The 27,996-nt window shown below is 41.3% G+C and overlaps 2 protein-coding genes and 1 non-coding gene across 3 annotated transcripts in view; 1 reads left to right on the forward strand and 2 right to left on the reverse strand.

Annotated features, from left to right (window-relative positions):
- The first annotated feature begins 963 nt into the window (after window positions 1–963).
- Window positions 964–1,262, forward strand: LOC148330370 (signal recognition particle RNA). The gene has a single exon (XR_015845515.1).
- A 4,677-nt stretch (window positions 1,263–5,939) lies between these two features.
- Window positions 5,940–11,634, reverse strand: pdlim1 (PDZ and LIM domain 1 (elfin)). Its single transcript, XM_088304257.1, has 7 exons — window positions 11,392–11,634; window positions 10,231–10,382; window positions 9,154–9,238; window positions 8,384–8,568; window positions 7,676–7,821; window positions 7,360–7,477; window positions 5,940–6,523 (listed from the first exon to the last, which is right to left on the reverse strand). The coding sequence occupies exons 1-7, from the start codon at window positions 11,482–11,484 to the stop codon at window positions 6,337–6,339; spliced, it is 966 nt and encodes a 321-aa protein (XP_088160383.1). The 5' UTR covers window positions 11,485–11,634; the 3' UTR covers window positions 5,940–6,336.
- A 1,066-nt stretch (window positions 11,635–12,700) lies between these two features.
- The window catches only part of sorbs1 (sorbin and SH3 domain containing 1), a 40,798-nt gene continuing 25,502 nt past the window's right edge, over window positions 12,701–27,996 (reverse strand). Inside the window, exons 15-28 of the mRNA XM_088304258.1 lie at window positions 27,226–27,275; window positions 25,350–25,528; window positions 21,296–22,726; window positions 20,312–20,376; window positions 19,995–20,165; window positions 19,089–19,135; window positions 18,661–18,775; window positions 18,404–18,529; window positions 17,864–18,058; window positions 17,195–17,707; window positions 16,476–16,571; window positions 15,814–16,001; window positions 15,341–15,447; window positions 12,701–15,087 (exon numbers count right to left, since the gene is read on the reverse strand). Of these exons, the coding sequence (XP_088160384.1) occupies window positions 15,020–15,087; window positions 15,341–15,447; window positions 15,814–16,001; window positions 16,476–16,571; window positions 17,195–17,707; window positions 17,864–18,058; window positions 18,404–18,529; window positions 18,661–18,775; window positions 19,089–19,135; window positions 19,995–20,165; window positions 20,312–20,376; window positions 21,296–22,726; window positions 25,350–25,528; window positions 27,226–27,275 (3,351 nt within the window). The 3' untranslated portion in view covers window positions 12,701–15,019. The remainder of the gene's footprint in view (window positions 15,088–15,340; window positions 15,448–15,813; window positions 16,002–16,475; window positions 16,572–17,194; window positions 17,708–17,863; window positions 18,059–18,403; window positions 18,530–18,660; window positions 18,776–19,088; window positions 19,136–19,994; window positions 20,166–20,311; window positions 20,377–21,295; window positions 22,727–25,349; window positions 25,529–27,225; window positions 27,276–27,996) is intronic.

Here is a 27,996-nt window from a genome sequence, read left to right on the forward strand (position 1 = left end):
GTAAATACTACTGAAAGTACTAAATTCATTGTACTCCAAATGATTAAAATAAACTTATATTTGATGAGAACACATTACTCACCCACATTTCACACTGATGAGAGCCTTACTTTGAGTGAAGAGATTTTGATCCATTCTGAAGATTTACTCCCACTCTGGCACCCAGAGGAGGCAATTGTTCACCAGAATGTTTACACACAACTCAATTAGAGTAAAAAAAAAAAGAAGTGTCCCGATAAAAATCAATCAACCTATTTTTCTATGTATTTGATTTATTTTTCATTCATTGAATTTTGGCAGAGATGTTAACAGCAATTTTCTGTCACGTGTCAAATTTACAAGACGCATTTATTTTCACTTTACAGGCACTTATGATCATTAACGATCATTCAACTTTGACTCTACACCCACATAGATTGGATAGACAAAATGCTCTTATACGCAGTGAAAATACTTTGAGTAAAGTTTAGCATGAATATTTTCCTCTCTTCCTAGTGTAAACTTTACTCTGTTTAGACTGGGCCCAAATGTAGTATCTTTAGAGAAAAATGTACTCTGTGTAATGTATACCGTGTGGAGTACTTTGAATCATGGACCAAGTTTTATTATATTTCATTTTTTTTATGATTATGTTTCTTTGCGTACAGTACTTTTGATGCATCTGTAAAACAAGTCATATTTTCTAAAAATGGCAAATTACTTGTTCAATTGGAAAACGTGATTATCTAAATTGCTTTTGTTGAAAAGAAAAACAACGAAAAGAAGAGTTATTACTTAATATAACAAAACTATCATTAAAAACAATTCTACATTTGAGCGTCAATGCTTGAGGACTCATGCAGTGGTTCAGTTGAGCTCAAGCAAACATTAGAAGTGTAGAGATTGACAACATAAAACGATATTGCCATCCCCTGGTGACGTCATGCTGTCAAGTCAAAAGTAACACCGCTGCACTCCTTTCTCGCCGGGTACGGTGGCGCGTGCCTGTAATCCAAGCTTCTGGGAGGCTGAGGCTGTCGGATTGTTTGAACTCAGGGGTTCTGAGCTGCAGCGGGCTATGTCGAGCGGGTGTCCGCGCTAAGTTCGGTATCGATATGGTGCTCCCGGGGGAGCTCGGGACCACCAGGTCGTCTGAGGAGGGGTGCACCGGCCCAGGTCGGCAACGGAGCAGGTCAAATCCCCCGTACCGCCCAGTAGCGGGATCGCGCCTGTGAATAGACGCTGCAGGGCAGCCTGAGCAATACAGCCAGACACAGTCTTTTATACTTCGTCTCTTTTACCAACAACTCACACAACACTGAATATTGTATATTTACATCGAAATATTCTTATAGTTCGCTTCTTCCTTTACAAATTTTTTTTATGTCCTACACCGCCACCTCCTGGAGGAAGCCAGTGACTGCATTTTCAAGTCACTGATCAACCTGGAGCCATGTGAATGCTTGGTGACCAAGACCATGCAGGACTCCTCCCGCCCAGTTGGGTTTGGCTACACCTCACCTGTGACCCTAAAATGGGGACAAGCGGTAGATGAATGGATGGATGGGAGTTAAGGAAGACATGGTATAGATGGTTCACATTTACCCTCAAGCATATATCATTTCCCATCGTGCAATGAGCTCCATGTGTTCAAATCTATGTTAATTGCATAATCTATTTCCCATTCATTTGTTAAGTAACTGTAAATTGAGATGGCTGAGTACCCAATTCTGTAGTTCTTTCAGTAACCTTTTCTAGCAAAGCATTTTCTTTGCTAATGAACATAACGGTTACATTACATTAGTGGTTGTTTCTGATGCTTTCATTTTAGAATGGTCGACTTATTTTTTGCACTTGTATAAAAATTATCATTATCAGTCATATATTTAGTGAGTCATATTGAGCAAAAGCTCTGGAAAATTTCTGTTGTGACTTGGACCATTTTGTACATGGAGCCATCCATGATTGATTGCATCCAAAAGGTTGACTCGTGAGTCTGCTATTTTTTTTCTCTACATCTCTGTTGTGCTGTTGTTGCTATACGGCATTACAGTTTAGATCAGTCCCTCGCTCTGCATCATTTGCACACTTTATCTGTTGAACGGTATTGCATACTAGTGAGTTGCCATGCTTGGTACATTTGTGTATATATCTTAAATTTACTGAATATTTGTATTAGAATGTCTTTTGTTTGGACGATCAGTGACATCATGAACCCGCAACCAATTCCGCGTGGGATTTAACATCCTTGCATGGCCAATAGATGATTCTGCTGCTGTCTCTTATACCAACTACATATTCATTATAGGGACTCTTTTAGGGTGTATCCAAATTCCTCCCTTTAAAAAAGAGAAAAAATTCAGTTTACGTACATTTAAATTGTCAAAAAGTTACTCATTTAACAACATGACGCTTACTGCTTGCAGCGCAGAGCTCGTTTGGAAAAGGTAAAGAGTGTGAAGTGTGTGTTTGTGTCGGTCTTGAATGACGTGAAAAGACATTTGGTCCTTTATTCACGGCCCAAACCCATCAAAGAAAAGTAGAAACTGCATGGTCAAGACGCAGAATGAGACCAATGAGAATCTTGGAACACGCGCAGCCTCACGTGCCCCAAAGCTTGAACAAAATAAAGACAAAACGTCTCCAGACGACAGCTATTCCAGTGTAATTGGTGTACACTGGCTTCAAAAGCTGAGGTGAGATGTACAATGCATTGCTTGTGAAAGGGAACTCCAAAGCACATTAAAAGTGAATTCGTTTTTGTGTAAAGTGTTTTCAGGGTCATTCCGGTCACGACGCGCGCACTTCTCCAAAAGCGCACGCGTCTCCAAAGGCGCACTCCATACTTTCTAAAAGACAGTCACATTGTTGAAGGGTTTCACAAGAGCAGTACATATGGCATCCGGGTTGCAATTAAATGTTTTTAAGATGTTTTCCCTTTCTTGAAGAAGTTTCCCTTTCCCTTTCTCTCTCCCGGCAGCTCTTAGGCAGAAGGAGCGAGAGGAGGGGGGCACATTGAATGGCGTCCCTGATAACAATCTGGTCAGCGAGTTGTTGGACTTGGATTGGCCTTCTCAAAACGTCCTTCAAACAAAAAGCTGAAGACGAAAATAAAGCCCCACCTGGTACCTCTGTTTGCTAAAATAATAAATAGATTTGGTTTAATAAATAAGCAAAGAAGAGCGTGAAGTAGTTGGCGAGTATAAACCAGGCGCATCGTGCAGGTATCACCTGCTGCGGAGCTTGCTAATTGTATTGTTAAATATTGTTAAATCACTTTTCGTACAAACTTTACTGTCATATCTGCCTATATGGGTGCTTATGTTTGCCCACACTTTGCATAGCAAGCAGGATAATACAGCACACTGATAAAACAAACTAGGACCCGACTGCCTTAGACCAACACCTGTCCGTCATATCTAAATGGGGGATATGACATCGTTGATTATTTGTAAAGTGGGGCTATTTTGTTCACCTTGGACTTTTTCTTACCTTTTACAATTGCAAGACCAAGTCTCATATCTCGCCAGTGTATTTGTCCACTTTATTGAAAGCATATGGGAATAAGGTGCCAAATATTTGGACAGAAAGTTAGGGAGGGTTTTATCCTTAAAACGGCAATTATGTTAGGATCTAGTAAACGACCCCCCCCCACACACACACAATACAAGTCAATTACTTTGAGTTTAGGAAATTATAATATATTAATTCAATTTGCACCTCTTGACTTGACGTTGCGACGAGTTCTTTCAGTTATGGCCTCTTTGCGCAGCCATTTTGGGTCATATTGTTATAGAAATTGACTTGAATTGGATGTGTCACACAGGAACACCCTTTGTACTATCCACCAACAACACGAGTCACATTTCCAAATGGTCTATTTGGCTGCAGCACCATGCGTAATAGATTTTGTCCATCTGGCAACAGTTGCGCTCCAACGCTTTAAATGAGATTTTTGCTTGAACTTTAATATATTTTATGCTATGATCAATACCAATTCAATTCATATATGCATTGTTTGTAACATATGATATACGTTCCGAATCAAATACGAACTAATGTACCTGAGATTTATTGACTCTTGCCATTTTGAGCGTGCGTACGTTGTACGCATTCCAAAGACGCATTAGGAAAATGACCATTATTTTCAAAACAACCAGCAAGTTTCGATGGATTTTACCTCATTTGGGAATTATCTGCTTAACTTTCAATTATTTTATGACTACGTTTTATTGCTGTCCTGACTCGTAACTGTTCCACCCGAGTGCGTAAAATGCGCCATCACACCCTTTAATCAAATGTCAAATCTTGTGACGTATGAACAATAACCCATACAATGTGCTATTTTAAGCATCGGCAAATTAAGCAAAAATGAAGTGTTGTAACGTAACATCACATTGAAAATGATATTTTGTATTTCTCAAGGCGCTGACTCGATCGCATCTGGACTGTTCTATTTGTCTTTAAAAAGACGTCTCGCCTCTCCTCCGTCAAACAGGGCAGTTCAGTTACGAACGATCCAATGCCCAGAGAAAGAAATGACCTGGATGAATGAAACTATCCAAAAGCACGATATTCTTATACATTATCGGTGATCGAACATTATTTAAAAACAATTTCCTCATGAAAGGTCCCAAGCTCACATCACCTGGACATCAAATAACCACAGAATTATAATCCATTTTGTATAGTTTGACTTCAAAATGTGACCCAAACGTGTTGCTCTCTCAAAACCCCATAAAACACACAAAGAGATACAGTAGTGAGGCTAATGAGGGGGTGAGGGTGCGAGACATGCTGCCTGAAAGCTGATTGGCCATCTGACACATGCTGTTGATTCAGGCGCACAAAAAGATTAGATAAAGGCCTTATAAAAACTGACAGGCATGCGCATCGAGCACTCGGTCTGCTGCCTCCTTTTGCCACAGGGAATAAACCACAGGTACGTGCAAGTGTCTGTCCTTCATACGTGCACACGGCTCTTAATAATGATAGAATGGCTTATCAAAAATGTAATGTCAGTTTTGATCAATGTCAGAAATGCATTTTCTATTTATCACAATTTTAGTCGATCGTTTTCAGATTTACGTTTACGTCTTTAGTTAATAAGAACAACGATGCGCATTTTGGCAGTTAATACCAACTGAAGCTGAACATTATTTTCAATTTTCGTTTGTATACCATTATGTTGTGAATCCCGATGGTTAATCAAACTGAGTTGTAAGGTGTAAATTGCTAAAATGTTTCAGAACATACAATTGTAATTACACGATTCCACTTCATTTGAATAGGATGTTTCCCAAAGAGCAGTGTGCCCTAAGTGACGTGCACACACGGAGCAACGCAATGACGCACAGTTGTCAAAACGAAAAACGCCAAAACAAATGTGCGCATTCTGCACTGCGGGGTAAACGCCGGGTGAAGGCCAACGACAGAGAGCGTCACCGGATGCACAACCTCAACTCCGCTCTAAACACGCTCAGAAACATTTTGCCAGCTCTGCCCGAGGACGCCAAAATGACCAAGATAGAAACTCTGCGCTTCGCCCACAACTACATCTGGGCCCTGACTGAAACTCTGCGTATAGAGCAACAGGCACACTCGGAAGGTTACCTGCCTGCCCTCAGCCGGGCCTGTCCACATGGAGCAGAAGTTTACATGGCACAGTCTGATCGGAATTGCTGTTGCTCACCAAACTTTTATCCCAAACTACTCTACAGTGAGACAGACTTCAGGCATGAGTGGAAATATTAAAATTTTAGTGCTCACATTTGTATGATCACTTTCACAGTTACTGCGTGCAAACGCCTTTATAATCAACTGTTTATTTTGTATTATATGAATGCCTTCATATTTGTATGCGCTTTATTTGACAGATATTTGGGGTCTCGTTGAAGATGTAGCACTTAATTTTGTAATTTCTTTTACAAAGGCAATACATTGAGAAAAGAGGCACCTACTTAAACTAAAATATTTATTTGGCAATGGTAGGAAAATGTTTTTGAAATATTTTTGTATAATAGTTCTATTCAATAAAAACAATACAAAAATTACACACTGTGTGTTGCTGAGTGGCTTGTTCCATTGGTTAATAAAAATATCTATCATAAAAAAACATCCAGAAAACCAGGTTCTTTTCCTGTGAATACTGAACTATCATCCAAATCAGTGGCAGAACAGGAATTAATTGTAATCTAGAAGTATGAAGCGTTTACATATTGCATATGCCAAAGTTCTCAAGTGCAAATCAACATGTTCCATCCACTCTTCCAGTGTCTGCAAAAGAGTGTGTTAAGCTAAATGCCTTGAATTGTCTTAAAACTAGCGTGCAGTCTGAGGCCGAGTTCCTTGATCCCTCTACTTGGGGAAGACCGTCACCACGTCGTAGCCCTCGGGCGGGGTCATTCGCTCGCGTGCATGCTTCTCGCAGTAAATCTGGTCCTCCACGAAGAAATGTCCCTTCTGTTTCAAGTTGACGTCACAGTCTGTGCAGGTGTAGCACTCAGGGTGTCGGAACTTGTCACGCAGCTTCACCAACATCCCCCTGAGTCACAAAGGTTAACAATTCAACCTCCACTCCAAGATGAACTTGGCTCACTGTCACTTACCTCTTGAATTGAGAGCAAATGGCATTAAATGAACTGTACAAAACAATACAACTCTATTAGTGAACATAAGCAGTGTTTTGTGACAACCTGACCAAATGTTAATTTTTGTACTATGATTATATTACTATTAATGCAACTGTCACAGCATTATGGCAGTGATTTTTAGGTGATAGTTCACAGCAGCCTCTCAAATTTAAGTTCAGGACCCATTTTCAGTTTTTATTGCAAGGGTCGCAAACCACTTGCCCCATTCATTGACATGCACGCAAGTGGTTTGTGGTGGGAATTTTATTTATTTATTTTTTACTGGGGTGCCCCGTAATTGAGAAGCAATAAATCCAGGATTAACTTCTTCCTTGACCTGAGCTATTTTTTTCTCTCTCCAAGCACTTAACTTAATTGGCATTAATATTTATAATACTAAGAAATGAATGCCTGCATTGTTCTTCATCATTAATGTCACTGTAATCAATGTGTTATGCATTAGTTACGCTTCTTATTTCAGTCTTGGCCTAAAATACTTTAACTTGATGCACAGTAACATACTGAGAGGCAGCCTTGCCTTAAAAGTGAGCGCATATCTTTGCCTTAATAACAGCTGGTTGGACTTTTTGAATTGCAAATTAAATACAGCAAGCTATGAGGCCAACGTTAACTAGCATGGCAACAATGAGACACAAGGTGGCGCCAGAGTCGAGGATAAGCACAGATAAGTATGCATGCTCTAAAATGTAATTGTATGGAAAAAACACTGAAAGGCGTAAATACTTACACAACCCCTGATCCACATTTATCACAGATGGGAAGCGTCTCAGCATTTCCAATAGAGGAGCCAATCTTTGTTGTCGGAGCTTTCACACTCCTGAACCCAGATGGTCTGTCAGAATTACCTACAAATAGCAGACACACCAAAACCACCTAAGGATTACTTTGCATTGTGAACCTCATCTTATATTATATGCATAAATGTTATTACATTTACTGGAGAATATTATGTGCAATCAAACCTGTTAAAAGTTTGCTATTGAGAACAGACTATAAAGCGTTTAAAGGAGTATAAGGCAGAAAGTAGCAACTGTGCTCAATACCCGTCTCAAGAATTTCCTGCAGCACCTTGAAGGAAGCAGACTGTCGGGGGGGCTCATCAGAGTCCTGGTTCTCTTGCAGCATTTTGTAGACCTCTGAATCTGCCGCTATAGGCGGTCTCTTGGTGGCCTTTGCTGGATCTGCAGCTCTGCAAGGCAGATGTCAGCAGAGTTACATACATTTGTATGAACCACAAGCAAAAAGGTACACACGGTCTTTCCGTTCACATGAACCATAATGCTAAAGCGGGCCAACAACAACAAGCCAGGAGACTGTCTTCGACTCAATGTAATTTAAAAGGCAAACGATGCGTTAAGTAGACAGAAACTGATATAGAAACCAACAGCACAAACTAAAAAAAAAAAAGATGACAGAAAAGCAGTCATCTAGGACAAGCAAATTCAAGTTGACTTGTGACAAAAGGGTTGAAAAACACATCGCAGCGGATGCAGATGCTCTTGCTATTGTGAAAGCTCAGCATCCAGCACCCTAAACCAACACTGACCCTGACAATAAAACCCCAACATCCCAGGTACAAGTTCACCCTGAATTATCATTTCTCATATACAACGGTCTCCCGCGCATGACCTCCAATAGCATATCAGTGAATAATTGTTGCCCATTGAATTGCACTATGCAAATTAACTAAAAACAAATCTTAAATAAGCTTTTCCAATTTAAAAAAAAAAAAAATGGAGGTTTGTTCTTACAAAGTGTCAGGCTCATTGGTGGTTGACAAACTTTGGACTTCGTCCACAGCTGAGTTGAAGTTTTTGATATTCTCTGAGGAGTAGAGACCAGCTGGGTTGTTGTACTGGTTGGTCACAACTTTAGAACCAAAACCAGAGAAGGGCAGAGCACTCCTGTTGTGGGCGGTGCCTATTTGTTTCACTTCCTGACAAAGACAGATACAATAATGTTAAAGCTTGGTATGAAACTGACCAAGAGAAATGTGTAACAGTCGCAAACAAAGCATTTTTTGAGCAACACAGCAATGAGCTCATGTTTCAAGCATCCCACGGGGGAATTACAGAACAGACTGACAGCAAGCTGAGTCACAGATCAAGCAGGTCACTACACAATCAATTGGACAAATAAACGAGGGAGAAGGCATCCAAGTGACATTGCATACAGGCATTCAACACGCGTGTTTGTGACAAAACTGCACAGCAACTCAAGCCTGTGGAGTACACAGAGCCTGTGACGCATCCAACTGGCCTTTGCTTTCCACTCAGTAGGCAGGAACTGAGTCTTGCGTCAGAGCTTGGCAGATAAACTACTGTCGTCTAGGAAACCTCCTGTTGGGAAGTAAACAATGACTTCATCGTTGGCTGGAGGGGTGCGGCGAGGAAGAAGTTCAGACTCGCAGAAAACTGTATGACTGCCAGTAAATTGAATCTGATGATTTCCCTCTTAATGACAGACAAGAGCAAGTCATTGTGCAAGTTCCAGTTTAGATGTCGAGTCTGCAGACACCCACCTGGGGCTCTGATGCAAGATTCATCTTGTAGGGATGTGACTTTCCTTCTTCTGATGAGAGTGGCGACCACAACTTATTTTCTGATCTGAAACAGGGGAAGGATCATGTTTATTGAGGGTCATTCATAATATTCATCACATAGATTCCAGGTCTCTAAGTGTTCATGCATATTGACACAGCAACACAAAATACAAGTGCCGTTCCATAACATGATCATTGTTGACATAATATTTGGCTTGACTTGCTGAATGTATTCCCGTAGCTTACTTTTAATATTTGTTATCCCAAGGTATACTTGATTGTGTTGGGCATTAACAAAACGTTTACTGGAAGAGATGCAGTATAATTAAGATGAAGAAGCAGGTTATTAGGCAGAGAAGGTCCCCAACTCATTTATAGTTGTCATTCACACAAAACAGTGAACATATTCCTGTGCATATTGATGTACAGTGTACTCTGTATGTGTTGCTGATCTGTGTGTGAATACAGTTGTTGAAAGGTTTATAATTCTCTTAATATATACACAAACTTCCATTAGCCGTCTATGGCTTGTGTCATCATATATCAGCATAAAACTAGCAGACTTTGGTAACACCAAAATCTATGGGTTGTTTGATTTTCATGTCTGTTTCATAGCAAAGTTCAACTGCTAGTGACAAAAGACAGCTTGAAGCGAGCACACTTTGCTTCTAATTTGTAACCTGTGTGGTCAAGGGAGAACACAGGCAAGCGAGTATTTTAAAAAGTTTTAATAAGTTTAAGAATGCAGTAATGGATTTAATTGCGTTTAGAGTGTTTGGGAGGGGTACAACTACAAAAAAATGCTTTTATGATGTAAATATTGCAGATTTTCATCTACTGCGGGTGGTTCTGGATCATAACTCTGTGATAAACGCGGGTTGACTGTACTGCAATAAACATCGAATGAGAGAATATTTTGTGCATGGATACAGGCTGAGTAAAACTTTTCTTTTTACGAGATTTCAAACATTATGGCATTACCTTAACACCTGGATTGGGTGTTAGCAGTCCCACTAGTAAATGCTCTTTAGGTGGTCAAATGATCTGACTGCTTACCTGTCAATAGAAAGCGCCATTTCCTGTATACACTTCTTAATTTTGCTCTGTGCTTCCAGGTGAGTCATGCTGTCCGTGGATTCGCCATCAATAGCTAAGATCACGTCACCAATACAGAGGTTGGCTTCGGCTGCTTTGCTTCCAGGCGTCACCTGCGTTAAAGTGACAAGTGATGAACAATTTTAGATTAGATTAGATTAGATAAATAAATAGATAGATAGATAGATAGATAGATAGATAGATAGATAGATAGATAGATAGATAGATAGATAGATAGATAGATAGATAGATAGATACTGCTACTCAGGACAACTGAACTTCACACACTGACCTTAATGTTTATTTTTTGTTTACAGTACAAACACACACACAGGCAGAGTTGGCTGGGGGTAGACACTATTGAAAATAAAGCCCTGAAGACAAGAAACTCTGGCACAGCCCAGGAATTTGTAATCATGTTTAATGGGTGGGAAGGAGAGAGCACAGAGGCACAAAAATAGCAGCCGCCACTCAACTAAAATCAACAGCGCAATGAAAACAATGTATTCCCACTCATTGGCCACATAAAGGACAGACGCTCAAAATTCAACCTTCAGAAAAAACAAATGCGTCATTTAAAAGACAAAAAATATCAAAAGTATTTACATTATCGTAGTTTTAGTTTGCAGCGATATACAAGTTCACTAAATCTTTTTGTCAACTGTCGCTAATATTTAGGTTATCAGAGGGGAAAATAGAAAAGGGTCCCAGGATGACCGAGTAAACCATTTGCTTAGGATGCGTTCACGGACCCCTGAACAAAAGGGTTTATTTTTTGGGGTATTTTGCTCAAAGTATTGGGTTTACAGCTACATACACGAAGAATAAGAAGCTCAAACTAAATTTCATACAAAAAACATTACAAAAACTCCCAGCAGCAATCGTTAAAATTCTATTATTTATGTAACATTATACAAAACAAATGTGGAGCGGGCTAACAGCTAATTAAGAACAAATTAAAAATGCACAATCAATTCAGCGTTTACGACACGTCAAGACAAGAAGCGGTTTTTTACTTTGGTCATCTAGTTTAGCAAGTTAATTAAGTACTTTTCAGACCACCCGTGACAAACCCAAGTGTGCTTGACGCACTGTGATTAGTAGTTACCCATCAAGACTTACCCGGGAAATAGTCAACGGCTGCTCGAAGTCTTTCCCTCCGACCAGCCTGAATCCCCACGGTCCAGGCCCCTGCACCACCACTCGCAAAGGCATAACTAACGCAAAGTGGCTTACAAACGACTCCCGAATGCGTTCAGAGGAGCTGTCACTCGCTCTAGTCGCTCGCGCGAATGACCTGTGAGGTGATCAATGGCCAGGAGGCCTGCAGGCATAAGAGGGGAGGGGCATCAGGTTAGTGGGACAGCCAGGTTCAGGAAGCCGTTTAGGCAGGATCTGAAGATCGTTTATTCATATAAGTGGCATGCCACTATCACGCGAAGAGTAAACTCAAACTCAGCCTGTCAAGTGACGCAAGTATTGCTAACCCAATTTGTTCAACAGTACATCTTTTACATATCAATTTACATTACGAGGCAATTTGAGAAGAGGTTGTTGTTTGATGTTTTTCCCTCAAATTAGTCCACATGCTGTATTGAAACGCGTGTGCACAATGGATTCGATTCTGGAACACATTCATTTGTAGCTAAGAGTTTACTTTTTATTTTTGCATGACTTGTTTAGTTTTATCACCCCTGATTAAAATCGTAAACTTGTATTAGAAGGCGCATGGTCGTTACGTAAATACAATAATGAAAATTCAAAAGAGTGACCCCTCTGTATATTAAACGATCTCAGACACGTTTAAAGCAGGCTTCACTGGCTTGTGGGTGCCGTCACTCCAATTCCATGCAAGTTTACCATTTATGGTAGAGCTTTAATCCCTGGATGTGGAATGTGCCGCTCCCAAATCTTGAATTCCTTCCAGGATTGCTGCTCAACGGGAGCGAGAGTGCTCCTGTATGCTGACTGAATAAGACGTTCTTTTTATGTATTTACGAACAAACCGAAAGTATACTGAACCTGCGAGTACTTGAAAAGTGTCAATTGTATACTGTACACTTAACAGAAAACAAAACTTTTACCAGAATGCGAACATAGTCGTGTTCCAATTATGTTCTTTGTTTTTAACAAAAGTCAATAGTTATACTTACTGGGGAGCGTGGTGGCATAATGGGGAGGTCTGTCAAAAGTTCTCAGGTTCAGTGTTCAAATCTAGTAACTCTAAATTCTCCGTGTTTATAAATGTGAACGAGAATTTGAATGTGAATGGTGTGCCCTGCCTCTCACCAAAAGTCAAATCAATCTCACCTGTGACCCTGATGAGGACCATGACATGTCATACGCACCGTGCATTGACAATGACCTAGATACTCCAAGAATGCTTAATACAATGGTTTTAAAAGGTTTTAAATACTACTTAATACATAAGTCACAGCAGTGTATAGCATCTTTATTTGAATATTGTCAATGTAACAACACTGCAAATGGAAGCAAACAAACCAAACTTGTTGCAGGTTGTGTGTTACAAACATATTCAACCATAACATAATCTTTGAAATCACTGTGTCACACTTCTGAAACTTGCAGAGTAATTGACAAGGTCTCTATGAATGTACTCCAACCACAGAGACTGGAACTACACGGGGAAGGCATGGTAACTAAAATATGTCATGGATTTCAAAAATGTTCATGAATGAAAATGAGGCACAATTTTGCATCAAACATAAGGCATTATGAGCTCACAAATGGCAGCGTAATGTTCATATGCATCAAACTTCCTGTGCTCAGTAACGTTCCACACTGTGGCAAAATCCTTCAGGTAGATAAAACGCTGCACGTGACTGAAAGCGTCATCTGATGCTTTCATCATATGCAGTCTATTTCTTATTTTACATATTTACAATCCTTCTTATGTTCTGTGTTAACTCAAAATGACCTTTCAACATAATTTGCATCGCATCCAAATATCGTACATTCATACATCCTGTGATGTGTTACGACGCACACTACGACACAAGCAATTTATTATTGTGTGTTGAAGTTGTTTTACACCGTCATGTTCCTTATAGGTCAGTCACATGAGCGCACCGTGTCAGCTGTCTACCAACAAAACAAAAAAAAACATTTATAAGTAGCTCAAGTTACATAACTTAAAAAAAACGGTTTGGCCAGCAGCACAGAATAAAACATGCTTTTGTGAGGTGACAAAATACCAGAACATTCTACAAGTGCTAGAACAGGCACACGCATAATACAGTATGTTGTAGTCATTGTGACAACGGTCAGGAAGAAACGCTTGATTTTTGCCTCAAGAAGCACACATCAGTGAGGACAAAGTGCAGATTGCTACAGGGTCCTGTTTAAAATATGCAATCAAACCAATATTACGTGACACTGCACAAATGTTGCTTATACGCTGTGATGCTTTCATACTCTGTATAACACTGAAGGGCTACTGATAGTCTGGCAATGCTTGATTAGGTATTTACTCATAAACATCCATACAGTATAAATATTGATACCGTATTTTTCATCTGCCCTATATACATCTGAAACAACAAGCACTAAGAGTGACTGTGAATACTGAGATACAGCTTGTTGAGGACATCTCAGTGTTGGTGAGGAATTTGAGAAGGACGTAGCAATTGGGCAACGGGAACCATACTACATTATATTATTATATAGAAGGAAATCACGATCAATAAACTTTTGGAGAGCAGTGTTTCATATGTGATTTTGACATCTTACTGTGCATGCAGCACTAATGCTGACTTTACCATTCAAATCAGTTTGTAAACTAAAAGTTGGGAGTTATGAATATCTGCATCCATATATCAAAGGCCTCTTAAGTAGCTGTACACATTTACACAAAGGTTGTTGAATCTCACGATGCTTTAAAATCATTATTTTCGGAGACACATTGTTGGCTTTAAAAGGTTCATGATCAATCCTGTGGCGATTTGGTTAGGTGGGATTTCCCTAAATGACCAAGCAGGAAGTTTAAGGCTACCACGCCTGTCCTGTGGTTGCACGAGACACGGCATCTACCGCCACCTACCTTGGAGACGTCATGGCATCAGCAAACATGTTAATGCTTTAAAACACGAGATATAAAATGATAAATTAACTGTCTGAAATTATTTGCATTATTTACACGGTTTACCTCCACAACAAATGTTTTAATTGTGTTTGACATGGTGGCTGTGAAAAATGGAAGACAACCGAATATTTGGAAAAAGTATTTCTGAGGATGCACATGAATTGTGATAAATTTGTGTCAAGAGATTTTTGCATTAAACTTGCACCCAATACAGAAACAGCTGAGTATTTTTTGAATGTCCTGGTCAATGCTGACTTTTAACCTGAAAAGCGTAAATAACAAAACAACAGAAAAAAAAAAATCCCAAATCCAGTTCCTGTAATAAAATGTACTCTTTCATTCAGAATCTGATGTGCTGCTTGACTCAGACTGAGGCGCTACATAAACACATGTAGTGTAAATGACATGAACAGATTGGAAGCTTGTATCTGTAGGATAAAAAAAATACCTTGTGGTAGATTTCCCCAAAGAATACATTCATGTGGAGAACTGCATGAGTGTAAAATATGTATGTGTACACCATGCGGTGGTTTGGGCACCTTCACTGTGCAATTTTACATTCTTTCGAATGAACCAATTATTTTGACGAAATACCTACTCTAACCCACAGCCATGCTTGATGTGCAAAGCTTGACAGGCAAGTGTGTGTTACATTTTCATCTCCTTCACGTAATTCCCAGGAAAAGTCCCAAACTGATTTGTCCTCTTTGAGGTACCTGGAAATAAACCGAAACAGGAATCAGGTCTTTGCTTTGTTAAATAAGAAGACAATGTACAGTATTTGTATAAAGTGTGAGAAATGTCTGTTTTTTTTAATCCCACACTTGTTGGAAGCAACCCAATATGACATGATATGGCAATGCAGAGATGAATCAGTAACGGTTGCAGACCTCATTCAGGAGAATCCCTATTTGGTGACTTGTTAAGACTGAGTGCATTCGTCAGGAATGTGAGGCCTGCGGTACATACCAACAAACCAGCCGTCATCACACTTCTCCATCACGCTGACGAGATCTCCCTCCTGCAGCTCGAGCTCGTCTTCGTTCTGCGGCGCATAACTGTACAGAGCTTGGAAACTGGAGCGGAGCAGAGGAGACACTGGTAAACATTACGGATAAGACGGATATCTGAGACCAGTGACGAAGATTGATACAAACCAACGACAAATCACATACTGTACACGTTATGTCTTTTTCTGAATAAATACCAGTGAGCATGTTTGATTAGCTGCCAGACACACCAATGCCATACACTACTTGCACAAATGTTGTGGTATGCTTTGGAATAAATACCTTTCACAATACTAACCGAAAATAGTGTCTTCCATTCTACCTAAAACATAACTCATTTACTGCCATTGACGGCTAAAGACGTCAACGATTTAATGTTATAGCTGGAAAGGAGGGACAAGAAAAATGTACATGCTGGCAGATGCTACTTACATTCCACAGTTGAGACGGCTGGGCTCAGGGCTGCTGCTGTGGGACAGGGGTTGCTGGGAAATGATGAGAGATTGTTTACTGGGGTGGGTGTGCAGTCTATGAAGTGCGTTGAGAGGGTGGTGGGACAACGTGCCGCAGTACCTCACAGAGGTCTCGGCTATATTCAAGATCTCATTACACACTGCTTCCTAGTAGTAGAAGTAGGTGAGTCCCAGGAGAGGTTTAGGTTGTAAGGGGGGGGGGGGGCGTAAAGGAACGAGTTAAAAGAGTGAGGTGGCACAATTGAGGCAGGAAGGAGAGGCCCAGTAAGTAGAAAAGAGGAAAAGGAAGTGATCCGTTAAAAGCCACAAAGAAGCAGATGATGGTGGAGACCAGGAAGGAAAGCATGGAAAGGCAAGACACCAGTGTGAGTTTATGTACAGGAAAAATGAAATATTAGTTCTTGTATTTAACTGAGTCTATATTAATTGCATGCAGTATTAAAAAAAGATGTAGATGCAGCTCTTGAATATTGCATTTTAATGTCAAGTAGCAATGTGAGCATTAATAGGAATGACTCCGTACATATCGCGGGTGAATAAAGGCAATGAGTAAAAATTATACAATAAAATGTTAAATTAGACAGAATTGAAATAAAACAATGTAATAGTAAAAACACTTACCGCAAATGAGTTGCCGTTGTTATTATCATGGATATCAAACAGCATGACAGGACTTCTGGAGTTCCGCCCATGATGATCAATGTCATTTCGCACAAGCTGCAAAATAAACAAAATCTCACTTGTGGGGAATGTTGTACAAAATTAAAGCTTAGGGATCGCGCCATGGTTTTCATCCACCTGCTGCAAAGATTTGATGAGCTCTTTCTCCAAAAGTTTCAAATCCAGTTACATTTTTTTTAAGAGAACAACATTAATTGACATAAACCTGCAAATTTGACAAAGATTAAAAAAAAACTCTCTCAAGACTGAACTTGTTGAACAAGGTTGATTTTGGGCATCTATTGCATTTTGGAAAAGATCTCAAATGTATCAATCCTTTCGTGACATAATTCATATGCAGCTAGAGTGAAATATCGTTCACAAAACAATCAGACTGAAATGCATGATGAGATGCAATCAATGTTGACTTCTTTTGATACTCAAAAATCAAGAAACACAATCGCCATTAACACTTGTGTGTTAGTTTCACACAACATGCCGACCTGTAACGGACAGCACTGTGATGAGCACTATTCAAAGCCAACAGCCAAAACACTCACGTTAGACACATCTCCCACACAAATATGTTAGCCACACTACATCAACAAAGACCAAATCGAAGGGTCACAAGATCGCAGAGTGAGCCTGAACTATATCACGGCACACCATGCAGAAGGTACCTCTGCAGGGCTATTTTGTCTGTTCCCAGGGGCGGCGCAGCTACTGCCCACGTTCCCCTCTGCACCTTCCCCCTCCGCCCTAAGCCAGCCTTCCAACACTGGCCCGCCACTGGGGCTAATGCTACGTGACAGATGTGATGAGGGTGGGGAGAGTAGGAAGCCCTCCCCCTGAGGAGGAGTAAAAGTGAGGAAAGGATTGGCAGAATTGGGCCTAGGTGGGTATGGCGGCGGCAGAGGGGAGGCAGACGGCGAGGTCATGGGAGATATGCAGTATGGACTGCCGGCGATGGGCGGCACAGGGCTGGCAGAGAAAGGAGGGGGCAGGTATTCGCCGCAGCGGTAAGACACAGTGGGCAGAGGAGGCAAGGGGGGGGTCGGGGCGGCAGGTGGGCTTCCACCTCCCACGGTAAGAGAGATCCACTCGGAGGAGACGGCATGGACCTCAGGCGACACGGAGCGGCAGGGGGAGCGAGGGAGGGGCAGGGGCGAAGTGGTCAGGCGATTACGATTCAACTTTTAATGGGAGAAGAGGCGGGTGTGAGAGGAGGAAAATGAAGAAAAAAAAAGATCAGACAACTTGACAGGACAGAAGAATGAAAATTAAAAGTTGGTGTCATGTTGAACTGATTGGATTGAACTTTGTGAAATTTACACGTTGTGTGTCCTTACCTGAGGGGAGGCATTTGTGCTGCGCTGTGGGGAGGAGCAGAGAGGCGGGTCGGGGTAATCCAAGCCATTTTTGACTCGTGGCCGTTTGTGCACTTCGACATAGGTGACGGGGAAGATGCCTTGGCGATTTGTGCCTGAGATTTTGCCTTCATACCAGTTCTCATCCACTCGACGAATCAGCGTGATCCTTTCTCCCTGCACACATTTTTGAGCTGTAAATCACAGGGTCCGATATTAACAATGGCCTGATGACCCGAGGCCACCACGTGACTGTGTCGGGCCACCTAAAGTTCAGCACCTTTTGGATGTTTTCCATTTCTCCTTGTTGTAACACACCCTATTCAAATTATAAGACAATCATCAAAGGGCTGCAGAAGCGGGATAACGTTGGTGATCATTTGAATCAGGTGCGTAGCAGTAGGGCGAGATGGAAAACATTGAGGAACAGGATTGAATAAGCCTACTCTATATGATTCTATCAAATTCAACTGAATTTTGTGTAATGTACGCAAGTGCTTCCACAAGTTTATATCATCATACCTTTCTGAACGACATCTCCACCACCGTGTCTCCTGCGAAGTTAAACCGGGCAATAGCATCCCCGTATTCCAGCACCTGCACTGGGACACTTTTCTTAGGTTGTGCTTTCTCTGTGGGGGGCAGGAGCTGTGCAATTAAAAAAACAAAACAAATAATGCACCTAATTGAGCAAGAAAAACAATTTATAATCAGGTGTACAAAAAAAAACTTCCGATAAGACAAATAAAATAACGGTAGAGCTTCGTGAGTCACCGTACCTCAACGTAGCTTCGGGGGAAAATGCCAACTCTTCCATGATGCTCGCCTTCATACCAGTTCTGATCCACCTGTCTTATGATGTACACAATGTCTCCCTTCTGAAAAGGTAATTCCCTAAAAAATGTTGGAGATAGAGTTCATTTCATAAAATGGCAAATAGTATATTTGACAAAATAATAATTGCATAAAACTCCTGCACATCAATGTTGGCTATATTAAATTTTCTGGATGATTCTGAGGAATAACGACATTAGAATTTCAGAAACTTATCAATATCTTGCCCCAGCATCTCCTAACATTAATCATAATATTTATCACTCAAATTGACCCCAAGCTCAATTAAACATCATGAGGTTATAGATTCTTGACCGATCATTTTTACCCTTCACATGCAATGTAATGGTGCATTCTGATTATGTGCGCTTACTTAAGAGTTTCCGCTCTGAAGTCGAAGCGTGCCATGGCTGGAGTTCTCTGTGTAGACACACATAAGAAAAACACTGAATTCATTATGTTGAAAGGACGCATCCACAATTTTAACCTGGTTCCAGATGTCTTAGGAATTACATTTTTGTGGCATGTTTTTGAAAATAATATTACAGCATATTTGTGGTATAACTGGTGAAATAGTCTGGTTTTAGGAACGGATATGTCTCATGCAATGAGCCAATTCTCATCCTGCTTTACATAATACTGGGCCAATGGTAAGCCCCGTTTTTGTTAGACGAACCCAGCGTGTGGAAAACAAGCGACTGCCTTAAGTTTAAAACGAATCAAATCATTTAGATTAGTGGATGCATAAATTTCGTCTGTGTATGTGACACATGGACACATCATCACTTCTGAATGTTGGATAGGAGATTGAAAGTTATCTTATTTAGCGACATAAAAGGATGAAATAGTAGAAACCTTCCAGTAAGATGGAGTTCAATTCTAATCATATAAATGAACCTGGCAGTATAAATAAATACGACAGTGTTCATTGACCAATTTTATCTCTGTAAACTGAAAATTTTCTTCACCTAATGACCTGTACTGTATATGGTGAGCATATTTCCTGTATAGAGGAGACAATTACCCATGTCTATTCTGATTCAATTATAAATCCAACGACTAAAAATATAGACTATATTGCTGCTTGTACTCTAATGTTCTGACCAGCAGGAAAAAGCCATACATAACTGCTGACAAGACATCACCAAAACCCCAATAGTTCCAAACCATCAGCCACCCCTACGCTCCTCATTCCCGTCCAAGCATGACTCATATGCTAAATGACAAAGCAGCTGCTGTGTTTTTTCCTGTTAGCAAGATACATGGCCTCTATTTGTACCTCAATGCCTGATTTCCGTCTCTCTGTGTTATCTGTGATGTTGAGCAGGTCTCCAAAGCGCTCATTGGTGATGAACTGGTGATGTGTTGGGACGATGCCAGTGTGACGTCTTGATGCTATGTCAGCCTCTTCCTGTTCCCGCTTGAGCCGTCGCTGCTCCTCCAACATTTTCTGTCAAGGAAACAGACTGGACTGTTTTTCGCTCGAGATAAGGGTTGGGCCTTAAACTGTGGAGGTGGAGTTGTTCAGCAAATGCCTCCCTGTTCTAGTTAACACTTATATATATATATAAATTGATATAAATAAATAAAAATCACCTCTTTGTCACCATGACGCCTCCTCAGAACCTCATCCTGGCTCTCTCCATGTGCTGGGGATGAGTCTAAGAAAAAAGAAACAAAACGGGATTGACACTGTGAGGAATTTGCTTCATAGTGGCAATCACAATGGAAGAAGAAAACATTGCAGACATAAAATGATATTGCAGTCAAATCTCTGATTCCAATGAGTAAAATAAAAAAAAAGAAAAGCACAAGATAATGATTAATGCATACTTTAAACCAACATAATCCCTCTCACGCAAAACCATCACCCAAACATGCCCAAACATCATTTAGCATGCAGAAAAGGAGTGAATACAGAATGATCAAATGTGTTCATGAAGAAAATTAAGAGATTCAGGAAACAAAAATAAGCAACCTAATAAGTCTTGGCCAAAAATCAAACTAGATTGTGGTAAAATGGGTGGCATTGATTTACAAGCCTCTACACAATCATTTTGACCTTTGTAAAGACAAAGTTTTATTGCTACATTTGATTGCAGCACTATGTTTGCAGTTTCCTTTTGTGTCCCAGCAAGGGTCACGATAAACACATTTATAACTTATTCCTTATTTAACTTGCACCTTAAGCCGGTACCAGTTTATTTATACAGTGGACAAACAAAGCACAAAGCAGGGTGTATCATAGGGTGGGATATCAAAGGTCACACTGCTTTGTGTGCAATTCAAATCTGATGCCACCAAGAGGCTAATGAGACACAATTAAAAAGCTGCCTGAACCTCCTACAGTCACTCTTGGGTGTAGATGGAACCGTAGTGATTCACAATTGAATGGAAGAGCATCAAACAGCACACGCAAAATGACATGGAGGCTTCACGGTCACTTTGCAAAAAACACCACTCAGAATAAAGATGGATGGCGGTGCGTTGAAACGGGAGACAAGGTGAAGAGTCGAGCTGGATGAGTGAGCGCAGAAGAAGAGAGGAGCATGACAGTTGTGATGGAATGGAGATAGCCACCTCTGTGGTGAGCTGCCAGCGGCTGCAGAAGATTCCCGTTGGCGTCCAAGCCCTGTCCATTACTCAGCTGCTCAGAGTTGTCTCCCTCTCCGTTACTCAGCCTCTCCAAGACCTCCAGGGAGGACAGACGCTGAGGTACGAGAGGTTTGAGTTCCCGAGATGTGCTGTGGGGTCTCTGAGTGCTTGTTATCACTTTAGTGGCTGAAAGCGTCCTTCGAGGCTGTTGGGAGTGGAGGCTCTTCCGTAACCTGAAAGGGGCGGGGCCCATCAGCAAGAGATTCCCAGGCATCATGGTCTTCTTCTCGAATGGTGCTGGTTTCTCTTGCTGAGCTGTGGCCTGCTGTCTCTCGTGCCTGAGAATAGTAGTGAAGCGGGTGTAGGAAGCTGGACAGGAGCCTTTGCATTTGGTGGGCTTAAGGGGGAAGTGATGGTGGTTCAGATGGTGCAGGTGGTGGTGGTGATGCACAGGGAAAGACATTGGAGGCAGGGTGGAGGGGCTCGTTGTTCCACTATTCTTTGTTCCAGAGTGGGTCTGCTCTGTGGTGCGCTTCTCGAAGATTTGTTCAACCTCAGGATCGGTGGAAGAAGACGACTCAGCCCTAACCTGGCCTCCAATCTCTGAGGGGGAGGCCGCTTGCTCCACAGTTTCATGGCCTGGTGACAAGGATTCCTCTGCGTCCTTTCTAGCTGCCTCCACAGTGGCGCAGCCATCTGTCTGGGAGTTGTCAACCACCAAAAGACTCTCAGCTGACACCGCAGAGGGCAGGTAGAGAGAGTCAGCGTGTTCTGGGCTATGGCTGCAGTTGGAGGTCAGCGTGGGCAACGAGGAGGAACGACTGGGTGTCAGACTTGACTGTTGAATGTACATTTCAAACTCAGTGACCCGTGACAAAACAGTGTCCCGTGGAATGTTACCCCCATCGTCGGCCTCTGACTTTTCACCCCCACTAGCTTTTGCCTCTTCATAGAGATAAGCCAGGTTGCGGACGCTCCCTTGGGGGCTGCATCCCACTGAGCTAGGCCGCTGAATGTGATGCATAATCTTGTACAGGCTAGAAAACTCTGACGTGCTCCTCCTCATTGCAGGTGAAACTTCCCCGAGGTCATCAGCACAGGAGTCCGAATACAGACACCCCTCCCTCACCTCTGTCCCAACTCTGTCACGATCACACATACTTGTGTACAGATCCTCACAGCTGTGCGCTTTCGGTTGCTTCACAGGTCGTGTGCTGCTTTCCTGGATTTCACCACCAGGTGGCAGCATCTTGGGCTTGAATTTGGACGGCAAGATTTGGGGTATGCAAGCTTTGGCAGCAGAAAGAGGCTTCTTATTCTTACATTGGTTAGCTATTGCATTACTGGCAAGAACCGATCGACTATTTTTAGAGGGGCAGGGTGAATCTATACAGCCATTCCCACCTTTATAATCCACTGGCAAGCATGCAGGACAACAGAATAAACAGCATATTAGATTACAATGGTCACAGGGTCACACACAAACACGCTAAAACAGAATTAGCCACATTTCTAGAGTAAAGCAATTGATTCAATTACATGAGGCTATAGGGCAAACTTGATGCAGTGTACATCAAGTTATAGAAACAGAACAGTGTAAGATGAAAAAATATCGGCTCTGTGAAATGCTAATAGAATTGACATAAAATTGTTGAAGGAGAACATAAAAATGAAACAAAGTGTTAATAGCACTATGCAGTGAAATGTTGGAGGAATCTGAACTCTGACTGCAGTATCAATACATTCAAAACAACATTAAAAATAATTGCGTTTTACCTATTTTATATTCACGTTGCAACTAAGATTTTCCTCTACATCCCCTATGCACGCCTAACATTTGCATTAAGATGAGTCATGGCAATGCTTGTTTTTGGGATGTTTGGAAATTAAAAACTCTTGCTCAGAGTAAAGTAAACTTGAGAGTTATAACACGCTGAATATAAATACTTTCTAGCTTTCTGACCTAACCCTCGTGATCAAAATGGGAGCAGGAAATGACACAACACTTCCACATGCTGTGACACACGTTTGCAGCATAAGAGTACCATCTGCCACCCCTCATCTGTTGCACTAATAAAAAAACACGGGAGATGTTTGTTTGATATTATAAACCAAAGCATGTGGCAGGTTGTCTGGGTGTGTAATAAAAATACGCCTTTGGCAAAGAATGTCTTTGTTCTCCGAAACATTTTGATCAAAGTCTTTCTTTCATGAGCGTGTGGCAGCTTTGGTCGAGTCGAATGGTAAAGGTCGGTCGTCTGGCTCAAGATATTGAACAGTGTGCTTGTCATTTGACTAGAGTAGCAAATGCATTTAGAGCACGAGCCTCAAAATTACTGCGTGGAAGCTGGAACACTACTCTCTTTATGTAGTGTATATTTCCTTCAAATAGGGAGCTATTTTTTCAAACATGTCTCCTTTAAAATTGATGATGCCTGTAAAATTCTCAACATTAAAAAAAAAAGTCACATGTCCAGAATTACGTTCTCTGTTACAAACGTTTGCAGTTTTTCTATGTTTTTTTTAAGGTGACCACTATTATTCCAGGAATATTTGTCAACTTAAACGTTATCAACTTTTCCACATACTTCTAAGAGAAAATAAGAGAACCTTGACATTTCTTCCCAACAATCACCAGAGAACTACAATACACTAAAAACAATTCGATAACGATATTATATTTTTAGACACAGAGACAAGATACTTTATTCATCCAGTGTTGGAAACTAATACTCGACCAGTGTTTCTCAAAGTGTTTTATGAGTACTACCAATAGTATCCAAGCTCCCTCTTGTGGTATGTGAAATAATCATTGAGTTAAATGTTCGAACTGTAAATGTCGTAAAATAAAGTAGCTTGAATTTAAAAAAAAAAAATAAATCCATTTGTAAAGTACATTTCATTTGTATTTAACTTCAAGGATCAATACATTTGCATCCAATCGTTTAGCAATTTCATATGATTAATTTTATGTGTTTAACTTTTACGTTTGAACTGAATAACTATTAAAGTAGTTGTTTGATGTTGATGAATATTTGAGCCTACTACTGTATTTTGAGGGTGCTTGGAGTGGTATTTTTTTTTTAGGAAGTACGTAGCGTTAAATATTTGCAAACCATTAGACTAGACAAAGCAAAAATCATGTATCATTACAATAAAAAATGACATTAATCAAAGATTTTGAAAAAGTAATTTACAATACTGCAATATTTATCTGTGGTTAAAGTTGAAAGTGCCACCACAAGTTGAGCCTTGAAAGAGGTCTTCACTCACTGATAGTTTTGTTTACACAATATATTGTACAATAGAAACAACTAAACTGCATGTCACGATGTAATGTGATGTAACTGTGCTGGATCATGCGCCTGATCTGCCCATTCTCTTCTTCCTTGCATTCCATCTTGTCTCCTCCCACAGTGTTTGACTCTCTGGCCATGTGCTCAGACATTCCTCCCACTGACCTCACACTGACAGCTGACTTCCTCCGGCCTGCCCACCCTCTGTGTCTCTCCTGTTTGTCCCCACCTCCCTCCACCACACTGCCTGGTTTTTGAAGAGCACAGCTCTTGTTTATCTCACTTATCCCTTCTCATCCATCCCCTCCCTGGCTCTCTGTTCTATGACGATGGAAGACAACTCGAAGTCCTGCCCAACCTAAACCTGCCTAGCGACTGGAACAAGAAGGGAAAAACTGCCCAAGGTTAGCGGCCATAGACTTAGCAAGACAACCTCACTACGTCCTTAACAGTTTTCCAAAGCAGATGTACAGTAATGTCAGCATCCATGTCATTGGTAATAAATCAAAAGTGACTGGGGATGAATGCTGTGGGGTGATTGGCTAAAGCTGTGAAGCCTGGAAGCAAAGATGTGCGGACTCCAGCAGAACGGAAACACATGTTCATCATCAATGTTTTTATAGCTCATTGCATCTGACTCATTTTACACACACACAAAAAAAAAAAAACAACGTTGCTGTCTACCCCTGATCTCCATGCACATCCATACACACTGGTGTCCAAATGAATTGGCTGTTATATACCTTTAGAGGAGGATGAGCTGCCATGGCGCTTGTTTAGGGCTCGTAGACCTTGTAAGGGAATGTCACCGCCTTCCAGAACTGTCTTGTAAACATGACGGTCACTTTCTGGAGCCACAGGCTCATTTTCTGATGATCCTCCATCCTTCGCCACCTCACTGTGTCCAGACTGGCTTGAGGAGCTAGACAGTGGAACGCAGACAGCAAATTAAAGACGTTAATTCATTCCGAGGAGTGTTTTGGATGATAAACAGAAACACACTAATTGGGCAGTGGGATTCCATATGGTTCTTATTTAGGATGTCTTCAGTAATTCCTGACTTGCGGGAGTCCAAATAATGAGAGGCACTTTAGAGGTAGCTATTTGAGAGAAAGCACTCACAAGTACAAATACCCCGGCATTACATAGAGGCCAATAGAACAGACGTCCATAAATATTCTCTGCACATTCCCGCATAGTGTATCATCCCTTACACCTGCAGGATGTCTCATGTTCACTCTCATTCTCCTGCTCACGTGCCACTCATGGGGCTGCTCTATTTCAAGACAAACCTGGTCATTAAACCGACATGGTCTCTTATTACTGACAGCGACAGCAAACAAACATTCAAAATCTGTCTTCTGTTAAAAGGAAGAATTTGCTCTATTGTTAAACTGAGTTTTACACCCATCAAGTCCGAGTTTTACAAGCTTGGCAGCATGCGTGGATTCTTTACGCTGCCCGTTCACTACCTGAACAAGAAGCTCTTTCAAAGCTGCTGGAAAATTATGTGAATTCCCGACTGCAGCGGGCCAATAAAATCATGTTGGCTCTGAGTAAAGAGTGCTGTGGCTTAAGTTCAGAAGCAATGTGAGATCCAAGATAACTTCTTGAGGAGGTTCTGGGAAGATCAAGTCAGGATGCTGCCAGACCAAAAGACTGAGCTAAGCTTTGGATGCATCGTTGACTTTAGAATTTACTGTCAACAGTTTTATTTGGAGCAAAACCACCAGCAAGAACAATTTCTATTAAAGAAGCAAACACTTATTTTATCTGTCAACACAAATTCCCGTGCACACAAACTCCATTCATTCATGTCATTATACACAGATGTTTGGCATTTTACAATCAACACCAACTTCACATGACATTCTCGAAATAACTTCTTTCAAACAGACCCCAAAGGAGAAAACACCCTACTATGTGCCTTTGAACCAAGTTACTTCAGAACCTTTGGAAATTTTGTGAGCATGAACTCCTATCCAAGCAACTAACCATTAAAAACCTCCTTCAAAATTAAAAACAAATCAGTGACCATTCTATTTAAAGACCATGAATTAAAAAACTCGCTGCTGTGACAGCATAATGTGAGTACCAGACAGGAGTAGTCGCGAGCAAAAAAGGGAGGGAAAATAACTTTCCCAGTGGATGCTTTACATTTTAGTCCAGACACAGAGGAAGCGAAGGAGACAATGGAATGGGCTTTGCTTTAATATCAGATAGCTTCTACTTAAATAACCCAGTAGCTGGTTAATTCTTGCCAAAGACTCTCTAAGGAGATAACAGTTTTGAAGTTATGCAGCAGCTGAGCAACTCTTCCCTCTAGTTAGACAGCTTGCTGTCTGATAATAATGTAAAAAAAAAAAAAAAAAGACCAAATAGCAGCCATGTCTCTTGGTAGCCCAAAAATCAGCAAACATAAACAGCAAACACCCTGTCCAGTGGTAGCTTACAGCCTAATTCAAAGGTTCCCCTCAGGAAGCAGGAATCCCCCGCTGAAGGCAGGCGAGCTCTGTCACAGTGACATTTATCCCCACAACATGCCAGAATAATAATTAGCGCGGTGGAAGGAGCAAGTGAGCGCAATTATTTGTATGAGATTGAGAAGCATGAACTCACTAGTTCTTCAGGTCGGAGGCTGTTTCCAGGGGGCTGAAGGAGGGGGCACTCTGCAACAAACCAAACAAAGAAGTCATTGATAGATCCACAGGATGGTCTCCTCCAGCTAGAACAGAGGAAGGCACATTAGCAATGGCCAGATTCTTTTCTCGCTTTTCCTCTCTGTTGTTCACTCGCTGGTGTGGCTTTCAGTCTCCAGCACCCTGGGCTCTTAGCGTCTCTGGACTGGGCTTGGCACGAACTAGGAGAATGCATGTGTTTTGGCCTGCATGCAAGTTAGAGGGGGGAAAAAAAACGGCAGTGAGGAGAGTGGAGGAAGGGGAGGGGTGTGTGAGTGGGCGGATGGGTTCGCATCAGTCAGGGGGCACCCATGCAGGGAGGGGGGCTGTCACAGGCTTAGCCAATGGACTGCTGTCTCCCAGTGAAGCCGTTCTCTTTTGTCTGGTATTGAGTCACTCTCATTACCACCGGAGCAGACCGGAGGACAATTAACCAGATGGTGGTGCAAACAGGCCGAGTTACACGCTCACACTTATTTGATACTCTATACCGCACTCAAGTGTCCAAAGGCAGAAGTGTTGCATGAATTCAGGAAAACATGTTTCGGAACAGATCGATCATATGCACAAAGGGGCAAAAAGACGGTGTTGAAAGTGTGAGAGCAATTGTTATTTGGGAAAAGGTAATATCTCCAAGCGTGGCCGTTCAGAGTACGAGCAGCACCCAGCAGCCCTTTGAATGAGCCGACTAATTTTAGGTCACTGTTTCTGC

The sequence above is a fragment of the Idiotropiscis lumnitzeri genome, chromosome 9 (assembly GCF_059441095.1).
Source record: "Idiotropiscis lumnitzeri isolate Australia: NSW breed Sydney's pygmy pipehorse chromosome 9, RoL_Ilum_1.0, whole genome shotgun sequence".
Taxonomy (NCBI): domain Eukaryota; kingdom Metazoa; phylum Chordata; class Actinopteri; order Syngnathiformes; family Syngnathidae; genus Idiotropiscis; species Idiotropiscis lumnitzeri.